This window comes from Stigmatopora nigra, chromosome 21 (genome assembly GCF_051989575.1).
Source record: "Stigmatopora nigra isolate UIUO_SnigA chromosome 21, RoL_Snig_1.1, whole genome shotgun sequence".
Lineage (NCBI taxonomy): Eukaryota > Metazoa > Chordata > Actinopteri > Syngnathiformes > Syngnathidae > Stigmatopora > Stigmatopora nigra.
This window is the reverse complement of record NC_135528.1, coordinates 1,362,593-1,378,392: the sequence shown is the minus strand read 5'-3', so window position 1 is coordinate 1,378,392 and position 15,800 is coordinate 1,362,593. Positions and strand designations below refer to the sequence as shown.

Sequence of the window (15,800 nt, the reverse complement as noted above, 5' to 3'; positions counted from 1 at the left end):
ACTGACTCGCTCAAGAACCCTGATTTAAAATTGTAGCTTTGTTCTCCTACTGCTTAATGATAATGTTTTCACAATTATAAATCTTTTGTTTAAAAGCCCAATAAAACAAGAGTAAAGATCTTTTTTTCAATTTGCCTTTAAAAGGTAATAATGTAAACTCAATACAATGCATAATTTTAGATATTTGTATTTCACACCACGATTGTTATAGACTTTTAGCAGGTGTGACAACCAACCTCGTTCTACCCTACAACCACTACTGATAATTGGGACACGAATGTACCATTAGAAACTTAATTAAGTATATATCACAAACAGTACAAATAGCAATTACACATATAGAAGCATAGACTTATTTTTTAAAAAAGGAAAATGATTTGTCATTATTAATACAAATTGTGTTTGAGTTGTTGTCACAGAGCAAAAGTGCATACCATACCAGGTATAAGAATTATTATGAGACTTTCAGCAGCATATCATTGACATCACAATCATTTAAATGACTATAAAGGGTTATTCACAATCAGAATTGGAAAAAAACACAACAAAGAAAAAATGATTGAAAACGGCTATACAAAAACTGCATTAGAACCTTCTCACTCAAAAGTCAGGAATATTGCTGTTGACACTCATTTGTGCATGGGGTATTGAGTTGTGCAAATTTTTGAATTTTGAAAAAGCAGTGGTTATTTTGGCCTGACTGCGTTTTTGTTTTAATTTTCTAAGTCAGTGGTGTTCGTACTATCATTAAATTTCAGTCAGTATGCATGAAACAAGTACTGGATCCAATTATTTTTTTAAGTAGCGGTCAAATGTTTTTACATGTTTGCTATTCATTTTAATGCATTATTAAATAATTTTCTCATCATTTTCTCTCTTCTTGTTTGTTTCTCACATCTTCAATTTTCTAAGTCAGTGGTGGTTGCACGATGATCAAATGTCAGTCAGTAAGCATGAAACATGTTCTGGAACCAATGAATTTTAATATTTTTGTCAATTCTTATGACCACCGCCTGATCGAGTAAAGGTTTACTTTCCTGACTTTGGTGGGGCAGGTGTGGGCTTGGTTCCTATGATTGTGAGTGTGGATGGCCGTTTGTCTCTCTTTGTGCCCTACGACTGACTGGCGACCAGTCTTTGGTGTAGGAGGATGCGTGGTAGATGAATGAATGAATTCTTAAGAATATCCATGGTACTACAAAAACTAAGTGTTCAAATACTTTGGCTGATTTTGTGTACATTCATTTTTATGTGAATACTGCAGCATATTCAGTTATATCTAATAATTCTTCAGGTGATTATTACTTAAAACAGTTACCCAAGCAAATAATGCATTCGCTGTATTCCCTTGAGTACTTATCACAGACATTTGAGGTTACCAGGAAATGAATACAATCGCCCAAATTGGAGTTAAGCCTCTAAGTACCCTGGGTTACCACTGTGAGGGTTGGAACTCAGGTCCGACTCCATCTCCCCGGCACCTGCACCGTTTCTACCTGAAAGCCGGTCCACAGAGCGGGGTGAGTCATTGCTAGAACGTCCATGGCGGCAGCACGCAATCACGTCCGCCAGGTCAGCTCGGAAGGAAGTAGTGTAGAAGCCATAGATGATGGGGTCACAGCATGTGTTTAGATTTCCAAAGACAAAGAGTATGTGGTGCACATATTCTGGAGTGTGCTTGATCATGGCTGGTTGAAACCAGTACCAGATCCCCAGAATGTAGTAAGGGGTCCAACAGATGACAAAGGAACTGACAATCACTATTGTCATCTTGAGGGTTTTCATGCGGGCTTTCGGGATCTTATCTTTTCCACTACGTCGCAGACATCGCTCACCATCTAAAGACGTAAGAAATGAGCAATTCTTACACAAAGTATTTATCTCAACTAAGATGTTCAATACAAGTGATCAGGTGTGCGGATTTTTCTAAATATAAACTGTCAATCTGTGGATTTTGGAATTTTAGATTAGACTAAATTATATAACTTTATTCATCCCGTATTCGGGAAATTTCACAGTAGCAAGAGGGTGAGAATGCAGACACAGGAAAATACATTTTAGACATAAATAAATAGGTAATAAGTAAGTAAATAAATAATAAATAAGTGTGTTGTGTGAAATATATATATATATATATATATATATATATATATATATATATATATATATATATATATATATATATATATATATATATATATATATATATATATATATATATATATATATATATATATATATATATATATATATATATATATATATATATATATATATATATATATATATAAAGGTTCAGATATAAGTAGCAGCATTTGGGCAAACATTAAACCATTAAAAATGTTTAATTCTGCCTTTAATTTAAATCAAAATTGGAATTTCTAAGCAAACAGAAGAGAAATTCTGTTATATTTTGACGGACAATACATCAATACAGACATAAATTCTCTATCCTCTACACTACAGCGTTTTCATACCAACTGATTAAATTAATCTTGTTTTTTTTCAGTGTAATCGCTTCATTGCTATCAGGCAGTGCTTGTTTCAGAAGAAACCTCATTGGTTTCATGTGCTGGATCAGTTGGAATAAGAACCTGCACCCTTTGTGAGTAATTTGGCTCTACAAGAACATCAGAAAAAGCCATACATTGAATTCCAATTATTATAATTTTCAACAGTTTTTGTTTTACCTTTTCACTCTATTAAGAAACTGCATTTCAGAAAGGATCAAAATGCAATTCCGAAAATGTTATTATTTGAATACAAAATGATTAGCACCTTTGAAAGGCAAACATATGATAAACGATCTTTAATTTCAGCAAAGATGAAAGACTAAATTGCTCCCATTACTTCTGCGTTCTTTTCTCTGGGTACATTCTATTTAGTACTTTAATTGAATTGATCCCTGCAACTAATGAATGTCAGTCAAAATTGTCATTTGTCTTTACAATATGTACCCAAAAATTGACCATATCTTTCATTACAATCTACACATTTCTTTCAAAATTTTGAAACACATCTTAATTTCTCCCACTTACTATTTTGGATCTGAATGATTTTTAAATGAGCCAACGTTCACACACCTTTGCTCTTGTGCATCTGCCCAGTTATCTTGGTGAGGATGCGTGTGTAGCAGAAGGTCATGACAAGCAGAGGGAAGACATACAGTGTCACAAAGTGAAACATGTTGTATGCCGTCTCCTGCCAGAAATACTGGAAACTCCCATGGGTCACACATTGAGTGAAGTCCACTCCGTCCGCTTTAATGGCTCGAAAGATGAACAGCTGAGAATGAGAGTGAAAAGATGAGGGATGTGTGCAATCTCCAAAAAAACGCTATAGATCAGGGGTCCTCAACTCCAGTCTTTGAGGTCACCTATCCAGTCTATTTTCCATGTCTCCCTCCTCCAACACCCCAGAATCTAAGGATCAACTCATCACTAAACTATCCAGAAGTTTGATTATGATCCTGATTATTAATTCTTGTGTGTGGGAGGAGGGAGATGCAAAAAAAGAAAAACAGACTCAAAGGTACCCTCAAAAACTAGAATTGTTGATTCCTGCTTTAGTTGATAGTCGTTTGGTTGCAGTAAACAAATGTGACATTTGTTTATTTCATACAAATGTCAAAGAACTTTGAAATCAACAGTTCTTTGGTCCAGTATTATGCATTAAATCCCTTAATGCACCACTTAAATGGTGAACGTCTTAAATGTACAGGCACCAGGCAACAATGAAAATATGAAGAAAAAGGTAGTAAATCACAAGGTGGTACAGTGACCCTCAATATTTCAGGGGATACCCCATTGTCAATATAGAGAGACCAATATATTAAAAAATAATAGTTATTTAATAGCAACCTATGTTTTGAAACATTAATCAGTTAAACTTTATGTAATCTTTGTGAAAGCACCAGGATTGCAGAAATCAGAGAATAATTATTTAATTCTTTTCTTTTTTATCATTTCATAATGCATTAATTTTAAAAAAGTGAATATTTACTCATTGGTTTTGTGAAATAAAAAAAAGAAAATTTAAATAACAATTAAAAAACTGATATTTATAAATAATGTTTGTTAAACATACTACAGTGGTATTGAATTGAATGCTTTTATAGTTTTTTTTATTGTATAATATATCCATTGCAGATTACGAAACACTTTGTCTGTAAATAGCCCACTTCCCAACTCTTTATACTTTCATAAATAAGCTAAACTAACCTCTTCATAAGTCTTATGTTTGAACTGAGGTGTTTTCTATGTTTGTTTGGTTCGTCCTTGTGACGTCATTTTAATGGCTAAAAAAAATACTTATACTTTTGCTCTTTTTTGCATATATAAAAACATTGACATTATTTATTTTATACATATTTCGTATACTTTTGATAGGTTTGCCAATGGGCATTGCAAAATGCACGCACAAATGTAGAGAAAAGACAATCTTGTGGATTTTTCATGCAAGGAGAAATCGAACCGATCTGGTCTAGACCCCGGTTCATTCCGGCGTCACACGCTTCTTTTCCTTGTTTATTAACTTCAATGACCCTAGTTACAATGGACATCTCAACTCTCAAGGGGTGGGAAACAAAAGTGAGACGTCAAATAGTCAAAACAAATGAAGGTCATGTGCAGCCGAAGTATTTTCTCCACATTCCAGCAGCAAGTGGATTCAGCTTCCCTTTTGTTTACTGTAATTAAGGAGCAAAGCATTTTCTTTGCTGCAAGCCGGCATTGTAGATGAAGTAAGCAAAGCACTTTCTTCATTGAAAAATATATAACAATGTAAGACTAATAACCCTCAAAACTTTTGTCATTTTTTAAAGGGTTTAGGGGCGAATTATTAAAGACCGTGAGATGAATTATCCTAATTCAATACAAAGTAGGCTTCTATTTATGAAAATTCAAATTTATGAAAACACTTCTTGAACGAGCAACGTGTGGGATGTAAGAGGTGGTGTGACTGTGTGCTGGGCTTGGGTCTCAAAGCTGGGAAAAAAGTTGCTTAGGAGTCGCAGCTCAGTCGGTATAGTTGATGAGGGACTGTATTCTCTGCCACTTCGTTCGAGGGTTGTCAAGTTGCCCTGCTAATATCCCCTTGTAATCTGCTTTGGCAGACTTGGTGCCTCTCAGATTGTCGCAAGCTGCACTGTAGACTGCCCTGTCGTCGGATCTGACCAACTAGCACCAGTTTTCACAGACATTTTCAACCTATCACTAGAATAAGCCACCTAAAATCGACCACCATCATCCTTGATAGGTTCATTAGCAATTATACTTTAATATAATTATTAAAACACTGCAGGCAGACATCTGATTTAATTATTGACATTTAATTAAATAGGCATCTATGATAAGCAACTTTATAAGGGAAGATACATCAAGACTTCCTCCCGGTCTCCGAAGTATCTTCTCGAACAGTAATTTCTCGTACGGCTTTAAAGCCATAAATCAAAACAATTATACCGGGTTACTGATTAATCCAACTGCGTAAGCAAAAACAACATCGACACAACAATTCCATAAAGAAGCGAAAAGGGCGTTACGATGTAGGAACACTATCTGAGTGTTCCTGGAGGTGATTGTTGATATCCATCTGCTGGTATCAAGAGTCCTTGACGACTCTTCACTGCAAACCCAGATCAACAGCCCGGGACAGGGCGAGATGTCAGAAAAACAAATATCTGCTGATCTCACTTGGGCAGCAAACACCACAGCACTCGTCAAGAAGCCACCGCAAGGCTACATTTCCTGAGAGTACTCAGAAAAGTGCAACTCAACACCAACCTGCTGGTGACCTTCTTTAGGTCAGCCACTAAGAGTATGCTGACCTACGCTGTCACAACTGTGTGTGTGTGTCTTCCTTGTGTGTGCTGGTTGAGGGATTGTGTTTTCACCTAGTGTCCCTCCAGAATTCCCTTTCTTCTTGTAACCAGCTGTGTGAATTTGGTAATTAGCCCCTTTCTATGTATTTAAACATGTAAAGTTTCTTCCTAAGAGCCGTCATCGTACTCAACTCGGTCAATCAAGAATATCTTGCACTGCAGTAAAACTCCATAGACTGTTAACTACTTTACATGAACACTTATTCACTTATTCATGTTGACTACGACTTATTTATTATGTTGACTGTGACCTATTTATTATGTTGACTGTGACTTATTTATTATACTCCTGATTTATGTGTTACTTATTTATCAAATATTTATTTATTAGTATTATTTGTTTGTTCGTTTGTTGTTTGTTGTTATCACTATATATATATATATATATATATATATATATATATATATATATATATATATATATATATATATATATATATATATATATATATATATATATATATATATATATATATATATATATATATATATATATATATATATATATATATATATATATATATATATATATATATATATATATATATATATATATATATATATATATATATATATATATATATGAAAATGAAAAAATGAAAATCAGACATAGGCATTGTCGTCATCATTGACTTGACAAAAAGCCTAGTAGTCATCATACCCTCAGCAGCGTATGACGAAATTGTATAGTGCTTCTCCACAAGTTCGTCTTCCCAGGCCAGACACATTTATGACATTTATTTATGACATATTCATACTTGTTAGCTCTCCGCCTTGAGCGCCATTTTCCGGCGACTACAAGTTGCCTCACCGATGCCAACAAGAATAAGATGGATCACTTACCTCTGTCTTTATACTTACCCTCCCTCAGTCATCCTGTGGAAGGTAGATCTGCACCAAACAACCTTCCTATATATATATATATATATATATATATATATATATATATATATCCTATATATATCTATATATCTATATATATATATATATCTATATATATATATATATATATATATATATATATATATATATATATATATATATATATATATATATATATATATATATATATATATATATATATATATATATATATATATATATATATATATATATATATATATATATATATATATATATATATCCTATATATATATATATATATATATATATATATATATATATATATATATATATATATATATATATATATATATATATATATATATATATATATATATATATATATATATATATATATATATATATATATATATATATATATATATATATATATATATATATATGTAATTGTATATTATGGGTTTTTCTGTTAATAAAGATAACAGTAAAGTTGGATTGAAGAAGCAACAACAAATCACTGTTCTGATTATTTCTCCCTGTGTTTCAAGATAAAATGCAGGGTGCAACAATGACATTCAATTCGATTCAATTCAATAATAGATTAACACTGACTACTTCTGAAATGTCCTCTTATTTTGTCATTCTTCAGTGTAAGTCATTTGGGATCACGCCACACAGTGGGTATGTTGTTTCTGAGCGGTGCCTCTTCTGTCCTAAATGAATTAAATTAAAGACAATCACAAAGGCCTGTGACATCGCTTAACTATTGTGCTTCATGGTGGTATTTATTCACACAGACAGTAAGCCAAATGTAAACTCCTTGTCAGCTCATTATCCAGCATTCTCATCTATCAATGACGGAATCTGCCTTGGGCTTCAACAAGCTGCTCACGGTCTCTATTTTTAGCTCCTCGCATTACAGAGGTGGCTGTGGTGAACAAAGGCTGCAGAGGCGATGTGTCTTCGCTTGAACTTTTGCAGATATACACTTAGTCATCTTTCAAGTGGCTCTGGTTCAGACTTCATTTTTACAATGAATATATATTAGCGACATAAACCCAGTACACATGGAAAATTCATTGTTTCTAAAAAATTAAGCACCAAAGTACTTATTATCATACTTCGTTCATAATAATAATAATAATAATAATAATAATAATAATAATAATAATCAGACATAGGCTTTGTCAACATCATTGACTCAACAAAAGCCTAATTGTCATTATTATTATATATATCAATTGGAATTATCAATAACCTTCCGGGCGACCAAAAGACCGGCGACCAAAAGATCGGCGACCAAAAAATCGGCGACCAAAACACCGGTCGACCAATCGTCCGTGTACCAAAACCTCGACTGCAGCTATAGCCACGACACAAAAAATAATCAATAAATCAATGCACAAAAATGTGGTAAAATCCACTTTCTAGCACCATTTAATGCTTAAATACGAATACTGGAACTTTTAAGACATTACAACCGGGCCAGGGGGGTGAGTTTCCTGGGAAAACACAGCGATGAACGTCAATGGTAAACCGGCAAACATTGCCCGAAAATGGGGTAAAATCCACTTCCTAGCAGGATTTAGTGATTAAATACAAACACTGGAGCTTTTCAGATATCAGAACTTTGTCCACATTTGAAATATTATTTAGGAATATAGACATATTTTACTCACCAAAAATTCTTTTTAACTGTACACAACATCCAACCTCATTTCTCTCTTCCTTCTTTTATATCTTTATCAAAGCTAATGCTGAAAGTCGAGCCTGTCCTGTCATATTTCTGGCATAGTCTGTCATGAAAATGGCTTTAAATCAACACAATAATATATTTGATTGTGCAGCCTGCTCCAAATACAGTTTGATAGCTCTGGCTAATGACTAGCCTCACAGTTGGTGAAAGCGATGACGTATACCTCAGCCTGCAACAAGGCAATGACGTAGCCCTACGCCTGCGTCAATACATTGTGGTGTTGCCAACTCGAAATCTAATTGGTTGAAGCAACAGTCTTATCGACCTCTTGTTTAAAGCGGCAGAGCCCGCAGAACTGATTGTGAAGGCTTTGAGGCAGATTTCTGACCCTGGCAACAAATAATGGCTGAAATGTGATTGGTTAAATGTTTCAATATGAAAACACACATCTGGAAGCTGTGCAACCAGGGGGAAAGGAAGCTAACAGACAATTTGGAATCATTTAATATGTATTGATGGACAAAATATAATATATGATTCAAATATTTCTTAGGCCAGCAAAGAAGGCCTTGAAGGCCCCAATGGCCCGCCATTGCGATTATAATGATAACGATTAGCTCTCTAGGTAGATAGAAGGGCCTGCACCGTATCGCCAATAGCTCTAAATCCGGAGAGCAGTGAGTGTTAATGATCCTACTGTCGCAACACCATTTTCCCTGTTAATTATTTTGAACGATCATTTCGAAAAAGCATTCGAGTAGCGAGCGATATCGCGGCGTCAGGGATTTTCAGATGTAGCCACGTTTCCGTGATGAGAATAATGTTCCAGTTCCTAACAAAGCTGTTGGTAGCAATCTGAAGTTCCAAGTCATCCATTTTGTGGGTGATGGATCTGGCGTTGGTCAAAAAAAAAACTCGGAAGTGGTGCCCGGTGTGGTTGCTGCCTTAGCTTAGTAGCTAGGCCTGCCCGGCATCCGCACTTGTGCTTTCTTTCCCTTCGCCACCTCTGATGTACTCTGAGTGGGCTGACTATCCACGGAGATCCCAGAGGTCTCGAGATGTCCTCGGGGATATCATACGTCCGTTGGTAGTCTGTTGTGATGGATATATCGCATTTCCTTCCGAGAGTAATTAAATCCTGGCGACTGTAGAAAAAGTTCGCCTCGCAGATGTTAGTAAATAATGAATGACACCAAACTGGAGAGCATAGAGCCGCTGCACCCGTGCGCACCGCCATCTAAGTATGTTCTCCCCGGCCTGTGTGGTTTTCCTCCGAGTACTCCGGTTTCCTCCCACATTCAAAAAACATGCATGGTAGGCTGATTGAACACTCTAAATCCCCCCTAGGTATAGGTAGTGTGAATGGTGGTCTGTGTCCTTGTGCCCTGCGATCAGCTGGGTTCTACTCCAGCACCCCCCCTGACCCTAGTGAGGATAAAGCATTTCAGAAAATGAATGAATGCATGAAGTATTTTGTAGATTGTGTTCTGATAGCCAACATTACACCAATAAACGACTGATTGTAACATACCTGTGGAGAGGCCAGCAACAAGCTTAGTGTCCAGGCTACCAGCAGCATGCGCTTGTTCCTCAGGCCGGCGTCCAATGAATCCAGTGGATGAAGAATGGCACGATATCGATCGAGGCTTACTACGACCAATATGAATGCGGCTGAATGCATTGCAAATAGTTTCAGGAAACATAACAGCTTGCACATGACGTCTCCGGCGTACCACTGCACGGTGATATTCCAAATAGCATCCAATGGCATCACCACAAACGTCATCACTAAATCTGCTGATGCCAAGCTTGCAATGAGAGGGCGCAGGTGGGCTGCTAGGCGATATCCCCGACCCCAGCACACACTAATCAAGACTGACAGGTTGCTGAGGGCGGCAAAAACAAAAAGCACCAGTGTGGCAGCAACTCGGCAGCGGGCGGCGACAGTGAAGGATGGTGCTTCCCAGTGTGCAGAGGTGGCATTCAACAGCGAGGAGACAGAGCTGTTGAGTAAAGGATAGGCCGGCGACGAAAGGTTCCCGGCCATCTTGGGAGTATGACTGTGACAACAAGAATTGCATATTTTAAAATGAAATCATTTTGTGCGCCATTTTTGTGTTTTGTCTCCATGAGAGATGTGATTGTATCACATTTTTACACACTGATCATATGATAGATAATCTTACACAATAAACGATAAAGACCCACACAGATTCATAAGAGTTGAGTGCGGGATTTAGGTCAACAAAATATATGGTGCGCCAAATCTGGTTGACGCCTGGCAGAAATTGCATTCCTCACTGACTCATCTGGGAATATTTTGCATCTGAATCCTGAATTGTGGATTATTGACCTGCCTAGATACTAGTTTGTGTTCCAAATACTGCTTTGAATTTTGATAATAAACTATAACTTTAAAGTCTAAATTTTTCTTTTTATTTGCATATAAAGAAAATTTAAGAATAATATATAATCTAGTAGGGTGGCGAGAGTGTTTAGCGTGTCGGCCTCACAGTTCTGGGGTCTTGACAAAAAAATGACAAAAACAGGCAACATATTTTTTGACATTTTAATTTTTTTTCATTTTAACACATTTTTAAAATGGAAAAAAAATAAACATTGTCAGAATTCAATTTGAATTTTATCTTAGCAAGAGACACGAAGTTTGTTACATATTCTGCCTTCGTGGGTTTCTTCCGGGTACTCCGGTTACCTCCCACATTCCAAACACATGCATTGTAGGCTGATTGGACACTCTAAATTCACCCTAAGTATGGGCGTGAGTGTGCATGGTTGTCCGTCTCCTTGTGCCCTGTGATTGGCTGTTAACCGATACAGGGTGTCCCCCGCCTTTGGGCCGGTTTCGGCTGGGATAAGCTCTAACACCCCCTGCGACTCCAATGAGACTAAAGCTCTTCAAATAAGGAGATGAGATAATCTATTATTCAGTTATACATTTGAGAAGAGTTATGGGAGTTATGCTGGAGTCTATCCCAGCCAACCAAGGACATCCCAAATTTATTGCCACCCAATCGCAGGGAAGAAAAAAATCAATACAATCAATGACTCTCACAAAAACCCAGTGGAAAATGATCCGATACTGCCTACAAGAAAGTCAGGCGGAAGAACCACTGCACTATCAGGTGTCTATAATCTAATGCTATGATATTGTAATATTAGAAAACTGCATTTTCCATTTCTGCAATGTTGCAAAAATAAGACCCATCCTACCCACAATAATTCAGGCATTTGTCATGTTCAACCTTGACTATTGTTATCTATTGTTCACGTCCTGTATTGAGTATAAAAAAACCTGCAAATGATACAGAATTCGACGGCAAGGCTTTCGATGGAAACAAGAAATGTTTATTACTTCTATACATATCATGTAGTGTGGTGTGGTGTGGAGGCACGAAAACGGGGTTGGATCCAGTTGCAAGGGAAATAGGGGAGGCCAGGACGGTGGTGATAATTCAAAATGTTTCATTTAAGAGACAAAAAAATGCAGGGAATCAAAAAATATTAAGGTTAGCTAAAAGCTACAGAATCAAACATATATGTAAAGGGCTTGGATACACATCTAACACTGACATGACATTGACAAGAATGCAACCAGAAATGAACAAAAAAGGGGACTTATATACACAGACATGGGTTAACAAGACATGGAGAACAGGTGGGTCCGGCTCCTTGTGCGCTGCTAGTGGCTGGCCACCGGGTGAGGGTGTCCCTCGACTGGTGTCCGAATTTAGCTGGGAAAGGCTCCAGACGGTGGTCCGGAAAATAAATGAATAAATCAACACAAAACTCGAAAAGAACACAAACCTCAGAATACAGGGTAACTTTCATTGACTACCAATTCCTTTACGGCACAATTTCAAGGTCCTATTACCTCCTATTTATATTCAGTTGCCTTTGAATCTTGCTGACTCGTCAAGTTAGTCAGTTTTTTTGGTGACATGTTTGCCAGCCTTCTTTGTTCAGATTTCCAGAAATCTGGAACACTTTACCCATCAGTAGAAATATTCAATTATCACCTTCAAATTGGTCCATGCAATCTGGATTGTAATTAAACTCGTATGTTGGCCTTGTTCACTGCTGCTGGGTTTAAAGAACATTTGTCCCAAAAAGAAGAAACATCCATTGGGCCAACATGCCTTGTTGAGGCTGGAGATCAGAGGAGAATGATTTGAGCTGATCGAAAGCCAAAACTACTTCATATAAGCAGGTATGCAGCATCTCTGAGCACATTAAATGTATAGGCTTGAGGCAAATAATACCAGAATTTGGTCAGGCTCTCCAAATTTGGAGCATAGAAAGTTGGAAAAGCATCGCCTGGTCTCATGAGTCTCAATTTTTGGATCCAAATGCATGCCTTGTATTAACAAATCAGGGTCTTGATGGATGTGTAGTAGTCTGATAAATATTTTCTTGGCACACTTGGTGCCAATTAAACATGATTGGAACACCACAACCTGCCTGAGGATTGTTGCTGACCATGTCATCCCAGATTGTGACTTCCAGCAATATATTTTGCCTTGAATCATCTCAGATTGCATGGTTTCATGCACATGAAAATGCATTCTCAGTACTCAATTGGCAATATTGACTAAGCTATGCGAGACTAAGCAATGATGATTGCAGTACCTTGTTGAATCTATGCCATGGCGGATTTGGGCAAATCTGAAGGCAAAAGGCGGCACAACTAGGTATTAGTTAGGTGTATATAATAAAGGGACGGGGACTCGAAGAATCAACTTCTGCTTAATTGCAACACAAAGTCAATTGTCTTTCTGCAGATGGTTTTATGTTTTAAACCAGGGATGGCCAACTCCAGTCCTCGAGAACCCCTATCCAGTCTGTCCGTCCACCAACACATCGGAATCAAATAATCGGGATCGGTTTGGAGCTTCTGAATAGCTTGCTGGTGAGTTGATCATTTTATTCAGGTGTGCTAGAGGAGGGACAAATGGAAACAAACTGGATAGGGGCTGTCGAGGACCGGATTTGGCTACCCTTGTTCTAGAAATAACAAAGGTATAATAGCGCTCTCTGCTGGCAGACTGCAAGATGTCCCAATGCGCCAAAAGAAAGCACACGCAGTTTTCTGGAATGTAGCAAATGTACATGGATACGTCGATGAATCCTTGTAACAAAAAAATAGGTGCATGACACCCATGCGCTATTTAACAAACGGGAAACTATAGCCTAGGAACCGAAATGACACATTCTCCTGGTATTACCACTTTTAGGACGTATGTAAATTCAATTGTGTTAACTTACGAATCCTCATCTCGCAATCGCCAACTACCGTGGTAATAACTGAAATATTCTTACCTGTACAATTATCTTTTGGAAATTTAGTGGCGGTGAGGTGACGTGAACACCTTCGGGAATCCTATTCCAGAAAGGTGCTGTCCATGGTTCTGAAGCATCACTGTATCTATTCTCTATTATGATCGGCCAATCTGTCGGATGTAAACCACCTCTTAAATCATTCGAATGTCATTTGTGATGTTATTTTTATTGTCTTTCCCACCACCTTTGTGGTCTTGGTCGTCAAGACCGCCTTCGGGCATGCGTTGTGTCCCTTCTTGCGAATTCATCGTGAAAGAGGAGCCTGGATAGTTTCTGATTGGTTAATTGGGCTACGTGACGTGGGGACTGCTGCAGTCTGGGCAACCAATGTGACACATTAAAGATATCCAATTCCTGTATTGGGAATATCCAAGAATATTGCTGCTGTTTTTAGGTAGGACAGTAGGAAAGACTGCATCAATAATTCATTCACCCTTTTGATGTAGAGAGACAGACGGGTGCATCCAATGAGTCACTATGGAATACAGCAGTGGTCTTGAACCTATGGCCCACAAGCCAACTGAAGCCCGGCATCCAGTTATCAATGGCCCACAGCAAATTATGAAATCATCATTAAATATGGCCCACACACTAAGGTTGAGTTCAGACACCATTCGCTTGCGTTAGCCAGCTTCAACTGTGGATAGAGTCTCTTTGGACCTGCACTTTTCCCGTAGTTTGGGGGTCAAAAGCTGGCTGCGTGTTAAAATCAATGTAGGAAACCATCCAATAAGAATTTCCGTATTTTTCCCATATACTAATACAAATATAAAATAATCCATTGTCTTAAATGTGTCATATTGAGCGTTGGCTGTAGCGAAGTTGAACCCAGGATGCAGGAAAGAAAAGATGGTAAAAATTGGTGGTGAAAAAAATGGACTTTTAATGATAAAAGCTCTATATCCAAGTGAAAAATAAACAGAGGCAGGAAAGCAAACCGACAAAAAGCAAAAACATGACTTATTGGACAAGACATATAAGGTAAAGGTAGCAATACTCCCACGCCAGACGTCACCAAAAACTCTCCTCGTATACACATAAAAGGCTAATCAGAGAAACTGAACACAGCCTAACCCTAACCCAAAACTCAAACAGTATATAATACATTGACCACTACTAAAATTTTAGAAGCAGAACTAAATTACCACCTAAGTCTGTGCACAAACAGCTAAACTGATAACATTAACAGAGGTGTACAACTCAATGCAAAACAAGGACGTTAAATTTACTCATCTATGCTTATTTGAGTCCCTCAGCAGTCTGGAGCTGAAAAATAAACAGTAACAGAGTATATAACACTCCCGATGCTCCCTTTCCAGCCTGGTAAGCGCCGACAGCTCTTCCATCTTATCGGGGAGCGATCTCACTTTCAACATAATAATAGATGGAATGATTGGTTTGAAGTGTCGCTTCTTCTCCTGGCACTTTTGTCCAGTTTGGGATTTCCAGTGACATCGAGGAGTTGCTTTTTCTTCTGCGTATTGTTCACAGCTAATCCCATGTGTATGACAGCGGAAAGATGGCTGAATGGTTCCAAAAAAGAACTAGCAGAAAGAAACTAATTGTACAAAGAAAGTTCTGTTAAAGCACCTAAAGTCATGTTTTACTTTCACTGTATTTTGAACAATGTGAAATGACAGTGAATTATTGATGAGCAAGAAAAATATATGCAGTACCTTGTATTTTAATGCAGTATTTTCAAGATATTTAGTCCATCAACTTCAACACAAGTTTCGGCCTATATAAACAACAGTATGCTAGATGTAGTCGAATTTTTGTTAGAGGTAGCATTAGCAGGCTAGCGGGTGGATTTTCAGATACCGCCGCCAGCTGGTTTTGGCTCAAATCTTTCCAACTTGAATTTCAACTGAAAAGCATCAGACTATAACAGCAGTTTGTGTGTCTTTCAACACCTTTTTATTCAGGAAAAAAAGTTTAATCAGGGCGGCCCAGCGCTTTGTTTTGTTGCGCAGTAAAATATTATTATGAGGTTGATAACTG

The 15,800-nt window shown here is 37.3% G+C and overlaps 1 protein-coding gene across 2 annotated transcripts; it reads right to left on the bottom strand.

Moving 5' to 3' along the window:
- Positions 1-820: 820 nt before the first annotated feature.
- Positions 821-14,059, bottom strand: gnrhr1 (gonadotropin releasing hormone receptor 1). 2 transcript variants are annotated; one of them, XM_077743656.1, is made up of 4 exons: positions 13,779-14,059; positions 9,973-10,501; positions 3,084-3,285; positions 821-1,838 (listed from the first exon to the last, which is right to left on the bottom strand). In XM_077743656.1, the coding sequence occupies exons 2-4, from the start codon at positions 10,486-10,488 to the stop codon at positions 1,411-1,413; spliced, it is 1,146 nt and encodes a 381-aa protein (XP_077599782.1). In that variant the 5' UTR covers positions 10,489-10,501; positions 13,779-14,059; the 3' UTR covers positions 821-1,410. The 2 variants fall into 2 exon arrangements, with proteins under 2 accessions (XP_077599782.1, XP_077599783.1); XM_077743657.1 differs by having other exon boundaries at positions 9,973-10,444.
- Between the last annotated feature and the right edge of the window lie 1,741 nt (positions 14,060-15,800).